At 38.7% G+C, this 15,791-nt stretch overlaps 2 protein-coding genes across 3 annotated transcripts; both read right to left on the bottom strand.

The window, feature by feature from the left end:
• Positions 1 to 434: 434 nt before the first annotated feature.
• Positions 435 to 2,350, bottom strand: s100t (S100 calcium binding protein T). 2 transcript variants are annotated; one of them, XM_030157398.1, is made up of 3 exons: positions 2,253 to 2,348; positions 1,036 to 1,198; positions 435 to 933 (listed from the first exon to the last, which is right to left on the bottom strand). In XM_030157398.1, exons 2-3 carry the CDS (start codon positions 1,195 to 1,197, stop codon positions 772 to 774), a joined length of 324 nt encoding a protein of 107 aa, XP_030013258.1. In that variant the 5' UTR covers position 1,198; positions 2,253 to 2,348; the 3' UTR covers positions 435 to 771. The 2 variants fall into 2 exon arrangements, with proteins under 2 accessions (XP_030013258.1, XP_030013257.1); XM_030157397.1 differs by having other exon boundaries at positions 1,036 to 2,350.
• Positions 2,351 to 3,730: 1,380 nt separating this feature from the next.
• Positions 3,731 to 8,700, bottom strand: LOC115435167 (protein S100-A10). The gene is made up of 3 exons (XM_030157399.1): positions 8,543 to 8,700; positions 4,428 to 4,549; positions 3,731 to 4,291 (listed from the first exon to the last, which is right to left on the bottom strand). The coding sequence occupies exons 2-3, from the start codon at positions 4,545 to 4,547 to the stop codon at positions 4,136 to 4,138; spliced, it is 276 nt and encodes a 91-aa protein (XP_030013259.1). The 5' UTR covers positions 4,548 to 4,549; positions 8,543 to 8,700; the 3' UTR covers positions 3,731 to 4,135.
• Between the last annotated feature and the right edge of the window lie 7,091 nt (positions 8,701 to 15,791).

Raw genomic sequence — 15,791 nt, 5'->3', positions numbered from 1 at the left:
AATAGAGGCTGCTTAACTTCCTTTTTATATACTCTGTAAAACACCACCTACATGCTCTAGGAAACAGAGCTTTAAAACAATCATGGGTGTAGGGTCCAGCCAAGGTCACTGTAAGTTCCCATGATTCTCCTATAAAAACAGGAATGTGAGCACAGACACCACAGTTTTAACCAGATATTCGCTGGCTCTGTTTCAATTTTCTTGAAGCTGCAGGAAAAGTGAAATAAATTCCTCTCAGAGAAGTCATTATAACATATAATCTATTGATGATATACCTCCACCAACCATACTTTACCAACAAAGACTATTAGGTTTGAACGCTAAACATCAGTTTTCAGAGCTACTTGATTCAGCTGCTGCCACCTGGTGACCATTTTGTGTTGTTGCTCTTTCCTGCTCTAAAAGAAACACCAAACACCGTGTAGTATGAGTAAAGTTCACATTTATTCTTTCCAGGGGGAACTGTATTTGAGGGAATTTGTTACAAAATACATGAAAAGAACCAGAATGGGAGGTTTTCACAGATCCGACAATAACAGCTGTTGAAACTCTCCAGATTTTTACTTGAATACAGGAGTGATTGGGATTTGCAGAAAAATACACAAACACTCAAACAAACATTTACTACTCAACATTAGACATGTTTGTGTTTGTGTGTGTGTTTGTGAAGTCCATGACAGGATAGTCTACACAGGACTTCTCTCCTGCCTTAACTGTTACTCCCTGGAGTGTATGGGTTGCAGAATATACATCTTCAAGCTGAGGGTGTGTTCACTTCTTCTCTTGCTTATCGTTGTATTCCAGGAAGAAGTCGTTGCAGGCCACGGTAAGAGCTCCGACCAGTATGATGAACTCAGTGAAGTCTACCTCCCCATCGTTGTTGGAGTCCAGGTCTCCCATTACCTTATCCACAGCCTCCTTATCCTGAGCATTCTGCATATGCAACAATACAAAAGCAACATGAAGTGGTTATTTCATTTTCCACATGTAAAACTCTCATGTACATTTTCCTCTCCTGTACATGTATCTCCTTACCCCCAGGTAGTTGCCAAGCTCTGCAGTAAGCATCTCTTTGAGCTCAGCCCTGCTCAGTGTATATTTGTCGCCCTCATTTCCAGAGTACTTATGGAAGGTCTGGATCATGAGTTGCATGGCACTCTCCAGGGTGGAGGCATTCTCTGAGTTGGGCAAAGACATTCTGGAGAAAGATAGAAGATGATGGGATGTAGGAGGGAAAAGTTCACAAAAATAGTCCATGTCAGTACTAATTTCTGCAATATCTGCTCTTTCAAGCATGGAGGACACATCCTCTGTAAATCAATACAAGTTAATGCTTCCCCCTGTCACTTTCAGCTCAAACTCATGCACGCCTGCTCTGCCTCTTGTATTTCTCATAGACAGAGTGCCAGACAGGTTTTAGATAATTAGACGGATTTGGACACGCAGTAATGAATACATAAAAAGTTGAATCATAGGTTACAGTTCCATCGCTGACATCACTAAATAATGAACTGTTGAAGCATATCTACCAAGAGAGGGGAGCGGTATTTGGCAGAGTTTGAAATCCTGCCCTGAATCAAATTTGGTCTGTTGCCTCATACGGAGTGTTTCCTTCCTGTCAGGGGTCCTGATAAGATTTTTGTACTGATAAACTCATCCATCTGTCTGTGGCTTTGCCTCAATGAAGGGACCTCTGGGATGACATAGGACATCGTCAGCAGCCGGACATGTGAGCCAGCTGATAAGAGTGAAACTCTAAGCTGGTAAAAAAAAAAAAAAAAAAGCCAAACCAGTGGAGATGTAACAGGGACACATGGAGGCAACCTGATATGCTTTTACTTTACCGATGTAGGATGGCAGAAACACTAGAGAAAGGTGTAAGTGCTTGACTTTCCTGGACCTATATCACCTCTGAACTGTGAAGCCTTTGTAGTTGTCAGTCACAATGTTCACCAGTTTCTCCTCATGGCCAGCATGCTTTACATTTTCCTGAATATGTGCCACAAGTATTCATAAGACTGGTTCTGCTACTTACTACACCTTTTAAATAAACAAACTTTCACTGCCCTGACTCACACTGAGCTTGAAAAGAGCAGTCCATTTTCAGAAAACACTACTCATTTGCTGCACCCCAAAAAGTAGAGTTAGTAGGTTAAAAAGTAGATATAGAGATTAACAATTTTACAGAAACTGTTTTCAGTGTTGAAAGTCCTCCTCTCCTTGCAAACTTTAGGCTGGTCTTTGTTTCTTACCTGAGTGAAGGAGTGCTGGTCTACTGGTCAGGTGTTGAGAGTGAAGGCAAAGCGGCTGATGGTCAGAATGAGAAGGATAACGCCTTTAAATACATCCCTCACTCCTCCCATCCCACCTCTCCCTTCCTCCCCTTCCCCTCCTTCCACCTGTTGCTCCCCTTTACCCCATCCCCCTCTTCTCTCCTTCTCCTTCTCTGCTTACACATCAGACACCTGCTATCTGTAGTAGGATCCTCCTGCTCAGCTGTATCCTGTTGTCTATCAGAGATGACATAATGACAAAAAAACACTAATAGTACAGTAAATGCGACATTAAGTAAATTGAGGAATCAATAATGTACTTTAAATGTGGTCTTGTTACTTTCTGTGGTCAGTCTGCATTTAAGTAACTGAGCAAAAGCAGAGTGATGTTAAAAGAACACAGACATTGAATTAGTCGGATTCACTTTGAATTATCCTACTGCCTGCTTTTGTTAGCATTTTGAACTTCATGTCAGAAAAGTACAGATATAAATGACTCTACAAACGTTTAATCAGTAAAAAGTGCAGGGTGTATGGTGTTAAAGGAGGAGGTGATGGGGTTCATGTCTGATATACTATCTGAATGATTGTTGTAGCACCAGTGAATCGAGCATCACACCTGGCAAGCCATGCAGAGTAATCCCCATACAAAGACTTTACAAATGCACACAAAGGAAAACTGCTAATGCAATGCAAAGACACACACATACACACACACTTTCACAAACACAGCCACTTCTAATGGTCTAAAACACAAACACAATACATGCATGCACAAAGCATGTGAACAAGACACAAATACAGATGTATCTAGTCAAGAAAACACATTTCAAATAGCTCATAACAGCAGATTTGATGCAATATGATGGATATAGTGAAAGCCAAGGAGCATGAAAATTAAATGAAGAGAAAGAAACGACAAAAGATCATGTATGCTTGAGCGAATGGTCTAGAAAAGCATACATGGATGCAAACAACATCAACATTAATGCAAAATGACATCAAGATGTTATGAAATGTATGATTTCCATCATGGTAAGTGCATCTTCTTGTTTATGGGTCTTGCTGCAGTATATTGTGTCAGTGAGTGGGGTAGCACAGTGTGTGGGCATGCTTACAGTACATACACTGCATGTATGTATAGTGTTGCAGACTGGAGGATAGCGCACAATAGAAAGCGTATACTGTATGTCGGGATCTGGTTTCAATAGTTGATGCATCAAAGGCTGCTGAGTGTGACTAGTCAGGGGTGTTAGAGCTAAATTTAGGTTATGTTGCTGGTATCTGAGGAAGAAGAGGGTATCTGTGCAACACTTCCTATGGGACAATAACAGTTCATACCAGCGAGACAACGACGGAATTTTAGAATCTCACTGAGGACTATTGGGTAATGTCGACAAATAGAAACACAATGTATACAAATGGGAGAAAATAAACACACAATTTGAAACAGATTTAAATGGTTTTAGCATAAAGCTTTTATTCTTTTGAAAATACATTAAGTCTTCTTTGCATATTTGGTATAAAAAAGAATACACCTAGCTCAGAGTCCTTCAATATGTCCTTAAGAATGGAAAGTTAGATAGTAAGCAGTAACTGTAAAAAGGTTGATCTGAACAGATATAAAGGTGTACTTCAGAGCATCAACAGTGTCATTTAACTAAATGAAAATGATTATGGACTGTAGCTCAACATTATGATGATTTTTGGGTATTAGAGATGAGAAAACATAAAAATGCTTGAAAAGCAGACAAAGATATAAAAAAAAAAGAGAGAGACAGAATTTGCTGTTAATTTGCTGATCCTCCAAATACTCCCAACTTCACAGACTCCATGTCATGAGACACCTGCTGGAGAAGAATCTACGAGGCTGCTTCCTTGGGTTCACAATGCTTCTGACTCATTGTGTTGGCCACGTAACCAATCAGAGTGAGGTATTCTTGGAAGCTGACCTTTCCATCAGAATTCTCATCTAGTCCCTTCTGCATCTCCATAATGGCTGCAGAGCTGTCTGTATCCTGAACAAAACATAATGGGATGAACAGAAGCATTCAGGGAATATTGAATTTGAAATATAGCATGTCCCTCTGCAAATAAAGGACAATTATTGTTATAACAAAGAATGATGTAGAAGCAACCAAAAGTCGTTTGTACCTCCATGACGCCAGAGAACTGCTTCTGTACAAGCTTCTGGAAGGCTTTTGGAGAGAGGTTGTCCTTCCCCCCAGCAGACTTAAGAAATGTAGTGACTATTGTCTTAATAGCTGACTCCATATCTAAAGAGAGACAGGCAAGGACAAAAATGGAATAAGGAAGGGAATATGGCAAGTGCAGAGAAGAGATATGATATCTTTATCATTCAGATATGTTGCCATTAGGTTATTTTCATTTCCATGAATTTATTAACATGAGAAGATGTTTTCATGGGGTTTATTTCAGTTATTGAGAGCACTGGTTTGAAAACATTCGCCATAGCCTTGACCTGTTTGTGATGAAGATTCACAGTTAATTCTCTGTAACATTTATCAACCCATATGAAATCAACTTATTTGAAACATTTAAAACCATTTAGAACACCTAAAATTACTGAAACAATCATAACAAAGACATAAAATGCAATAATTCCACTTCAAATCTGTAAACAATCACCAGTAAAGATGGTGCACAATAATGTTTATTATATTTCTAGACAGATCATACAAAAAGTTTTAACATAAAATATGAGAAAGTCGAGACAAACATGTGATGTCAGCATAGAAAAAGAGGGAGAGAAGAAGGGAGATGAAAGCAGCCAGCCAGGAGGCTCTCTGAGGTAAACAGAGCGAGAGAGGGAGTGATGGAAGGTTGAAGAGGAAGGGAGTCTCTGAGGTAAACACAATGGGAGCTGTGATCTCTGACGGTGGACATCTGATCCCCAGAAGCCAGCAGGAGGCCGCAGGTTCAAATTACTGCATGCTGTCCGTATGCCGCAGAACACTTCCCCAAACACTGTAGGAATACATCACGTACTGTCCGCAAAATATGAGCAGAAAACCCTCAACTAAACCACGCACCTACAGATGAACCTAGCATGAATGTAAACAAACAGCTGGTGTCGCAGAATCACAGTCAGGTGTATCCAGATCCTCTCAATGTTCACAACCTGATGTACCGGATGTCAGGAAGTAAATGATAGCCTTTAAATCTAGTAGGATAATAAAACAGCAGCCAAGTCCTGACTCCATATTATCCATTATACCATTACACCCCATGTGTGCAACTTTTGATTATGTTCTCAGTAAAGTCATAAAATCTCAGTATACACACTTGATTTTTGACTCTGCTGTTAATGGAAACTTTAGGCCAACCAAATAATGCATAGAGTCCACACATGAGCTCCTCACGGCTGCAAAAAATTAACATAAATTGCGGTGAGGTGGCACCAGGAAAAGAAAGAAAGAAAGAAAGAAAGAAAGAAAGAAAGAAAGAAAGAAAGAAAGAAAGAAAGAAAGAAAGAAAGAAAGAAAGACTATTGCAACTTTTTTGCTTCTTTTTACCGTGTTGTTTTACCTCATTAGTACTAAACTGGAGTTGGATTCCTCACACATTAAATAACAAAACAGTGATCATTAGTTTGTGTAACACTGGGAAGTAACCAGTCACACCAAACGACATTATAAACATGAATGACAAAATTAAGGTGACTGCAAGAAAAGGAATATTACAAATTATACAATTATATTTCATATGAAGGTTTCTAATCAAGATGTTGGTGTTTACAAAGGATTTACGTGGAAATGTCCTTATTTTCTGTGCATGAATGACTTGCTTAGGGATGTTTCCTGTCAACATGGATCTGAATGAATATGAATGTTAAGGCTGAGGTTTACAGTCTGATTTAATCTGACAGATTCAGGACTTTCAGTTTTATTGCTCATTGGACTAATTTCTTTAAAAAGTCCATAAAAGGAGCCAAATGTAATGTCATGTAATGTATTACATTTATAAACACAATCATCTATTACTTGTAATCAAAATTAGTATTTTGGATGCATAATATGTATTATGAAATTATTGTCACCCAGCTCATTATTCCTGTTTGAACTCCTTCTTTGCATACTCGAATTAGAATGGAGTCAGTGTTTGCCCAGAGATGCTAATCTTGTGCATGTGCAACCTGATGCACCTCGACAAAGTCCCTTTTAGCTTTCTGTTTTCTTAACAAACAAGAATAATGACTGCTGGCAAAAAAATTAAAGGCATGAAGGGCCACTGCAGACACACAAGAAGCGTTGATAAGTATCAGTCATTAGCCACATGGCAGTGTGGGCTGAGGCCCTGCTGCAGGATTTCCAGTGTGTATTGGAAACTACCACGAGTCCCACAGGAGGATGATGATGGGTGACTGGGGTCATGTTGTTGGGGTAACAGGAGAACCCGGTAATTCTCCCATCTGACACAGATGCCACACCTCGATGCACATACAATGCAGTCACCATGGCCGACAGACAAAGACATACAGACAGACAGAGACACATATATCTAAAGAAGGACAACACCAATTAGGACTTCTGTTGCATTAACCTAATTACTGGGTGAGCGAGAGCAGGGTACGCTCATGGTCAGGCACCCAAACCTGGGATTCTGTTTCATGTCTCCTTGCCATGCCTGCACACACACACACACACACACACACACACACACACACACACACACACACACACACACACACACCTGTTTTCCAACATACAGGTGATCAGCTGTCATCAGCATGCTCTTCATCATTATTTTATAAGTTACTATAATTATCCTGACACCTTCCTAACACCAGGTACATGCCGGACACTAGATCAAGACCAGACCAGACCTGCGTCTCTGTGTGTTTGCATCTTTGAGGGCCATTTATCAGAAAGCCTGACAGGCCACCATCCATTAGTGTCTCACCCAAGTGTAATGAGATGAACATGAAACCACGGAGGCATCGGTCAAAGCGGGAGACATCGGGGCCACAGAATTACAAATGGGTAGAAAGGAACATGTAGGGGTTTTCTTCAGAGATGGGGTGACCTGGCTACTTGTGTTTGCTGAGTGCACATAAATTTCTTATCCGGCCTCTCAGCAGATGCATTCACGGTCAGAGCGTGGAGTCGGGATTGCCATGACAGAGCCAGACGCATTGTTCTGCTTGCATCACTGGTTTTCTTCATCCTGTGTCTCACTGCAAGTGAACCCTCAACACATGTTCCTCCTGTAGTTTGGCCTTTTTGAATTTTACTCTATTATTTTTTGGTGTAATATATGTGCGTACTTTCCTTGTAGCATTGAATCTACATTGGAGAGATGAACTTTGGATTGCCTTTGTGCGTAAATAACTGTACATTACTGTGCGTAAAAAAATACAATTCTTCCGTTTTAAGAAGTATTTGAAGGTCTGGATAAGTACAAACCAGTACAGGTGAACTGGGTAAGGCCACCACCCTTACACCCCACTGAACCAAGCTGACTTTAAATGTTAGTTATCTTAATGTAGGCTCTTAAACCCAAAGTTTTAGAATGACCGCAGACTACACAGATCGTTATCGAGTGCTGGCACCGGATCGTTTTGAGCATTGATTAATCCCACTGACCAATCAGCTCCACCCCGGTCGTGTTGTTTGCACTAGGCGTGACTGACTCACTTCCTCCATGAGCATGTTACCTGTCATCGGCCAGGTCGCCGTTTCTCCACGGGGTGATTAACGTCACCAGGTTAAAGCTTTTTCGAGTCTCGCTACCGGAGTCTTATCATGGTGTAAATAATTCAAGCTGATAAGAGCTAAATCTGACCGCCGTTCCATCGATCACCGTATGGACTGTTTAACGGGGCGACAACGGCCCTGGCGCATATGCTCAGAGTAGTCTGCGCCGTGCGTAACGGAGATGTCAAGGGGCTTGCCCGTGTTCCACATTTACATTTACTCTAACTAATCCTGACAATTTGTAGAGAGACCACAGGCAGGACTGACACGGCAAATAAATAAGTAATCGTGATGCGGGACTCCGGTTTCTCTGTAAGTGTAAAGGGGTTGGGGTTACATTACCAAGAAGGAGAACCTGATCCATGCGGCCACCAAGCTGGATAATGACAATAGAGACACTCCCATATGATACAAAATTGATGACACTGGGGTTGAAATACGTAAACAGGTAATTTTCTTGTTTACTCTGTAAACAGCTTGCACAACAGCCTAACCCACCATCATGTCATGTCATTGCGCACAAAATTCAATATTTGATCAGAATAGACTCACCGTTAAGAGAGAGATTAAAAAGCGACAAACTACTTCAGCAGCTGCTCCTTGTTTCTCACAGATCCTCCTCTCTAGTCTTGGGCTAGATTAACCAGCAACACATATCTTTTCCGTGATTTAACTACTCACTCCAGCCAGCTTTTTTTCGTTGTCATAGGGCGTGTGCCTAGGAGAGAAGGAATGTGGAAAGAGGCGCAGCTTGAGCAACACAGCACTTTGGAGAAACGCTTTGTTACAAACATTTCCCTCGTTAAAATCAACACCAAATACCTTTATTTTATGATTCAATAAATGTTCTGATTATATTTGCCTGCTTTTCTGATGATTTCTTGCGCATTTTCTTTTTCTTTAGACAGGCTTTCTTTCAACATGTAGAAACAAGCGCGCACATGTGCCCGTGCGCGCTTGTTCAAAGCTCTCCTAACAGACAGATGTACGCAGGCCACACCCTGAAACTATACTCACTAGTGCAAAGAATAAAGATACTGTTAACTACATAGAAAACCTCTGAGCAAATTAAGAGGCAAAGGCCAGAGGGGTATGACATGGGGATTAACAAGTCACATTTTGGGGGATTTTATTTTTAGGTTTCAACACCAAACCATGGTCTTCCAGTACAACACCACTGTTTGTCTTCTGGAGAGTGATTCCAAGCTGCACAAGACCTTCCAAGAATTAGGCAAGTCAGTAATACAATGTAATCACTTTTCAGACAATGTGATTCATGCTCTCATGGTTGTAGACCTGTAAGCACAAGCAGCTCTGAATATGTGTGTGTGTGTGTATACCAGTCAAGATTGCTTTTAATATTGCTGAAACTGTTGAACAGTATCTTGCATCAGTGTTTTGTAGCAGTTTGCCATTTATTTGTGAGAGGGCAGAGAGAAGACATGCAGACTACAAAGACATGCAGTTGGAACAAACTTTAGGGTGTTTTCCATTTGGATCATTTCCCATTTTTTCATGTGAGTAACAGAGATGGAGATATGAGAGAGCTTCTGAGGACATTTTAGTGGCTGAATCATTCTCCCTCGCTTGTGTGATGTCCAATTGGCTCCCAGAATTAAAGGAAGTTGAGCTCTACATCATTGTTCTTGTCCAGTTGGTCCATGGCAACAGGGGTCACCACTATTCTGCATGAAAACAGGAAAGCATCGGAAAATACAAAATGTGGATTAACTTGATATTATTAGGTGCACAGAGGTGAGGTGGAGGTAAGTAGACACTGACATGACAAATTCATGCGGTGTCAGCACTGGTGGTTTGGCATAAAGATCTGTCACTCTGTCACCATCTAGTGGACACTGGGATTTTGTTCAGCCGTTCAGGGGATCAGAAACACATGGAATTTTCCACACTTGGAAAAAGTAGATTCCTTTGGAGGCCTCAGGAACTACAGTCTTCTGTCATACAATGTAGACAACGCAACCGTATCTACACAACAAAAGAGACTGACAGCTTCACCTCTTTTATTATTGGAAAAAAGGAAGCTGGTGTAGTATGTGAGTGAAAATCAACTGGTGAGTTTTTTCTTCCTGATCTGTCACAGGAGTGAAATTAAAAGAAAAAAAAAACATTCCTCCCATGAAAAAGTACTTTTACTTAAGTCAACTATTGCCTAACTAAGGCACAATGGATTAAAGGAGTGCCCACGCAAAAGAACAAATGTAGTTCTTTTGAAGGCAAGTATGACTAACAGTTAATTATACAGTGCAGACACAGTGAAAAGGGCCAATATGTGATCCAGATGATACCCACCACAATATCAAACCGCTTTTTCTAACCTTTTTTTGCTGCACCAACTCTGAGGACTCAATTTTAGTATCTTTCATATTGTTTTCTAACAGTATAATTATAGATTTATGTAGGAAAAACTACCCAAGTCTTAGATGTTACTATAGTTATTTTTATTCAAAATCTGTTGTTGTCTAACAATGACCTGGATGTCTGAGGCATATGACCAGTACATGGGATTAACCCATACAGACCCAGTGCTAATTTTGTGTCAGTTCCCAAATTAATTTTTCTCCGTATTTAACCTTTCTTAAGTAATTTATCAGCATTTATTATAATATTGTCATATGTATTTTTCCACTTTTCACTGTATATCATGTATTTTCCTAAATTTGATTTCCTATACTTTATGATGCTAATGAAAACTCAAAGTAAATTCAAAGGTTATTATATCAAAACAGAAAACTGAAGAAAAATATATTTTTTCAGTAAAATATATCATTAACTAAACATAAACCAAATGCCTCCATCCACTGTCATTGATCAAACTCCGTAGGTTTTACTGGTGAATCAATGTTGTAGAAGATGACGGTGTTTCCTTGTTCACTACAGAGCTTCTGAACGTCCAAATGGGTCATATCTGATGACCATGGAAAGATGACAGACTGTATTTTATACCAGTTATTTGCATGTATTGATAGGATTAGTGTATCAACAGGTATTACACATATTAGATCAGTAGATGCTTTTGATGCTTTGGGTCTTTTTGGGTTAAAAAAAAAAAAATAGAAGGGAGTTAGTATTAGATTACTTTATAGTTCTACTCTTTGGGGTGAGAGCATATTAGACATTAGTCACTAGTTGCATTTCATTGTAATTCAAGTGATCTGAGAGGAGCCAAGAATTCAGCATCTATTACTGGGGAAAAAAATTTACCTTGTGAAGGGAATTTTTGGCTGCCTATTGGTGTTTTCAGGCAGGTCAGGGGGTTAAATGTGTTACTGACAGCTGTAATTACACGAAGTCATCCTGCAGGCATGAGTCTGCTGCTGCTGTGGCGTCACTTTTCCACAACAATAGTGCCTGGTCTTATAGAATATCTTTATACAGTATTAACTCTTTTGATTTTCAACAGAGATGAGACGGCTACAGAAGGAATTTATGTATTTTCAAATTCAGATTCTTTATCTTAACTTGACAAAGGATGAGGCTAATTGGAAAATTCATCTCTGCTCAACCTGTCACAAGAGCTATCATTACCCACAAATGTTTTGAAATAGGAAACAACTACATTAGTGGAAGACTGCATATAAGAGAACAGTAGGAACTTGAATCTACAAAGAAATACAGAAATTGAAATGCTGGTCATTTTAATAATAAAATCTTGAATAACTCTAGGAAACACATTCATTTTTGGCTCAGAGAGAACACAAATGGATAATTACCCCACCCACCGAAGGGGAGGCAAGGGGTATTGTTTTTGGATCGGTTTGTTTGTGGGTCAAAACACAGTGATGCCCCGTCACAAAGCGAACTTTAATTGATTGCCATTCCAACAGTTTTTTCAGTATGAAGTAGCTCCTTGTTTTGCATAATCCCTTATGGTCCAACTAACACAAAAATGAATTTAAAAGTAAAAATGTGGGTCATTTAGCAACACTAATCTGTCAAATTGTCTCTAAAATGTCCCATTAGAGAGATTTTGACTATTGTGTTTTGACCCTTGTTTGGTTGGTTGGTTGGTTGGTTGGTTGGTTGGTTGGTTGGTAACACTCTAGCAGCAAACCTATTGCTTCAATTCATACCAAATTGGGTTTATAGGTTGCCAGTGACCCAGAATAGACCTGATTACATTTTGGGAACAGTAGGTCAAAGTTCAAATTTTTTATGAATTTTTTAAAATCTTTTTTTTTTTCCTATTTACTTATAATGGGTGAAATTGTAAATGTCTGTGGTAGCAAAACTATTGGTTTAATTCATACCACATTGAGTTTATAGATTTCCAGTGACCCAGAACAGATGTGGTTACATTTTGGAAAAATTATATGAAAGTTAAAAAATTTTTATGAATTCTTAAAATATTTTTCGTCTCTCATTTACTTATAACGGGCAGAATTTCACATGTCTATAAAAACATCAACTTTGTTTCAATTTCCTTCCACCTTGGCCCATATATAGAGGGAATTGATATGCTGACATCACCACACGCATATACATGATGACATCAGCAGGATCAATGTCAAAATAAGCTAAAATATTTGCAAGGGCGGGGTTTGTTGTGCCTGGAACCACTTCTTTTTTCTTGTTTTTGTAAGTGGTAAATATCTGCAATCATTAAAGGAAGGTGACCAGTGATGTTGTACAGTTTAATGACAGCTGCACTGATGAAAAGACAGGAGGCACAGCTGAAGATGTTGAATTTTTGGGGGGAGTGACAAGGATGGACAGGATTAGGAAGGAGCACATCAGAAGGATGGCTGAGGATGGACATTTTGGGGACAAAGTGAGAGAGGCCAGACTGAGATGGTTCAGATGAGTGCAGAGGAGGGATAGTAAACATATTGGTTGAAGGATGAGGAGGATGAAGAAAGAGGAGATTTATGGATGTGTTGAAGGAGGATAAGCAGGTGGTTGGTGTCAAAGACAGAGATGAAAGGGACAGGGTCAGATGGAAGCAGATGATTTGCTGTGGAGACCCCTGAAGGGAACAGCTGAAAGTAGTAGAAATGGTGTGAAATATCATTTCAAAGGGCAGGTGAGGACACAAGGCTGTATGCTGTTTTTATAGCCTATGTTTTTAATACATAAAACATCTACAAGGCGGGTGAAAAGTAACTAGGCATTAGAAATTACTTATAGAATTTTTAGTATCGCTAAAGTCATGTTGAAAACATTTTTTAAACAGACAACACTAATGGGGATTTCTTATTTTCCTATTGTCTTATTTCTTATTCACAGATTCAGGAGGTCCTCAGTGGTATCCCAGATGATGTCCTTCAGAAGGTTATTCATTCCATCCCTGGTCGTTTGAGGAAACTGGTTGACACCACCAGTGGTTACTTTGAAATATGAAGGTTTACTTTCATTTTCCCATGTAATAAAGAACATGTATCATTTGTTTCAATAAATTTGTAATAGGAATAGGGATTTTATTACCAATTTTTAATGCCTAGTTACTTTTCACCCACCCTGTACTTTCTTACAAACTGATAATTGCAACCTGCAGTGATCTAAAAAAAAAAAAAAAAACAGTCCAGAGTTGAACTAATATCGAATAATGTTGTAATGGCAGTGAATCATTGTATAGCTTTTCTCATTTGAGTCACTGACTTCACACGCAGATGTGGATAAGATAAGATAAGATAAGATAAGATAAGATAAGATAAGATAAGATAAGATAAGATAAGATAAGATAAGATAAGATAAGATAAGATAAGGAGAGAAGTTTTGTTAAATGACTGAAACCCCACAAAACAAAACAGCTCATAAAAGGACATGTGTCAAAACCTACCATTTCCAGCTTGTAGTTGCTGTTTTTTGATGGAACATGAGATTTTTGCTCAATATTTAACCTCTCCTGAGTGACTTATCATCATTTATTCTAATATTATCCCCTACATTTGGCATTTTTCAATGTAAATCATGTATTTTACTAAATTTAATTCTCTGATCATGTGGATGACATTATATATGTAAATGCCTCCTGATGCTCTGCATTGGTGTCTCACTTTGTTCTTCTATTTTGTTATTTCCTGTAGAGGATGGATGTTTTGCTTTGAAAAGCTATTATTAATGTGGTTGATGTAAAGCAAAAAGAGTCAAAGACAGGTTAAGGAGAGAAAAAGGTTGAATAACAAAAAAACGCGTTGAGAGAATGAGTAATTTCAGCTATGATATAGGAACAGGGTAGTTTGTAATGTGATTTATATGTGTTTATAATGATTTTAGTTATTCAGTTTTTCTCATCATCAAGTTCGCTGAGTCCAGTCTTGGTAAGAACAGACCCAGAGAACAGACTGGAATTCAAATGGGGTCGCCTGAAATTTCTAGTAACTGAAAAAAAATTACAAATAAAAAATCTGTTTTAATGATTCAATATATATTTCATTATAATTAAAACACTACACACTTCTCCTAATAAAAATCAAGTTCAAATAAAATGCAGGATATTATATCTGAGAGGGCATATGTTGATTGACCCAATCATGTGACCATGTGCTTGTAGTTTTATGGAAGCGCGCTTCCATATAGTTTGAGTTCTTGTTTGTTCAGTATTAATTGTCAGCCTTGTAAATCCAAGCTGGACTGACTGTACATATCCTGACCAAGGAAAACAAAACTCTCACTTTGTGCAGTAATCTACACCTGGCTTTTCTGCCTCCGTCCATAATAATATACATTATATAGCCTAAATGTCATCTAAAATTAACGTTTATTTGCAACATAGTATAGCAAACTATTACATGATCAAAAACAAGTTAATTTTAGCAAAAAAAAATTCTCCACTTTGAATGTCTGGGGTTGCCAGAAATTTGTAATGTTAAAATGGGATCACAAGCCAAAAAAAGGTTGGAAACCACTGGGTTATGCCATTGGCTCCCTAACATATTCCCACAATCACCATGATATATCAGTCAATTTGATTTCAGTACATTTGTACAACTACTTACATGCCATTTATATTTGTTTTTGATACATTTTGTACAGGCCTATAGTTCAAAACTGGGTGAAGAATTCTTTTTGAATCCCATATCATGAGAATAAAGATGTATTTCTTGTTTTTCTGCCTCTAGTGTATGTTCCAACAATGTGTCACATCACCTGGTGACGTTCATCTACTCAGTAACACATTTTTTAACAAGTGGTGCCAGACACAACAAACCCCACCCCTCGCATGCATTGTAGCTTATTTTGGCATTGATCCAGCTGATGTCATCATGTCTATGCATGTGCTGATGTCAGCATATCAACTGGCTCTATATATGTACCAAGTTTAGAGTAAATTGAAACAAAATGTATGTTTTTATAGACATTTGAAATTTTGCCCATTATTAGTAAATGGGAGAAGACAAAAGATTTTAAAAATTCATTAAAAATGTGAACTTTGACCTACTTATCCTAAAATTTAACCACATCTATTCTGGGTCACTGGCAGTCTATAAACTCAATGTGGTAGGAATTCAACCAATAGTTTTGTCGCTAGAGTGTTAAAAAACAAACAAAGAAACAAACCAAACCAAAAACCATCCCCCTTGCCTCCCCTTCAGGGGGCAGGGTGATAAAGTTATCACAAAAACTACTGTTGCATTCGAGTGCATCTTGGGATATTTGCCAGCCAAGTCTACATGAGTCACCAACCAGTGCATCCTGGGTTTAAGCTAGCAGACAATTTACACTGTTTTTCTTTTTTAAACAAAAAGTTGTTTTTTGTTTTTTTTTTTCATTTTAACTCCATAAAGTGAATGACAACTAGTATTGGAGTATGTTAAAATGTAAGAAAACATCAGATTAGCAG

Source organism: Sphaeramia orbicularis, chromosome 16 (assembly GCF_902148855.1).
Source record: "Sphaeramia orbicularis chromosome 16, fSphaOr1.1, whole genome shotgun sequence".
In the NCBI taxonomy this organism is placed as follows: Eukaryota; Metazoa; Chordata; class Actinopteri; order Kurtiformes; family Apogonidae; genus Sphaeramia; species Sphaeramia orbicularis.
Note: the sequence above shows the minus strand (reverse complement) of the source record. Positions and strands in the feature narration are given on the sequence as shown.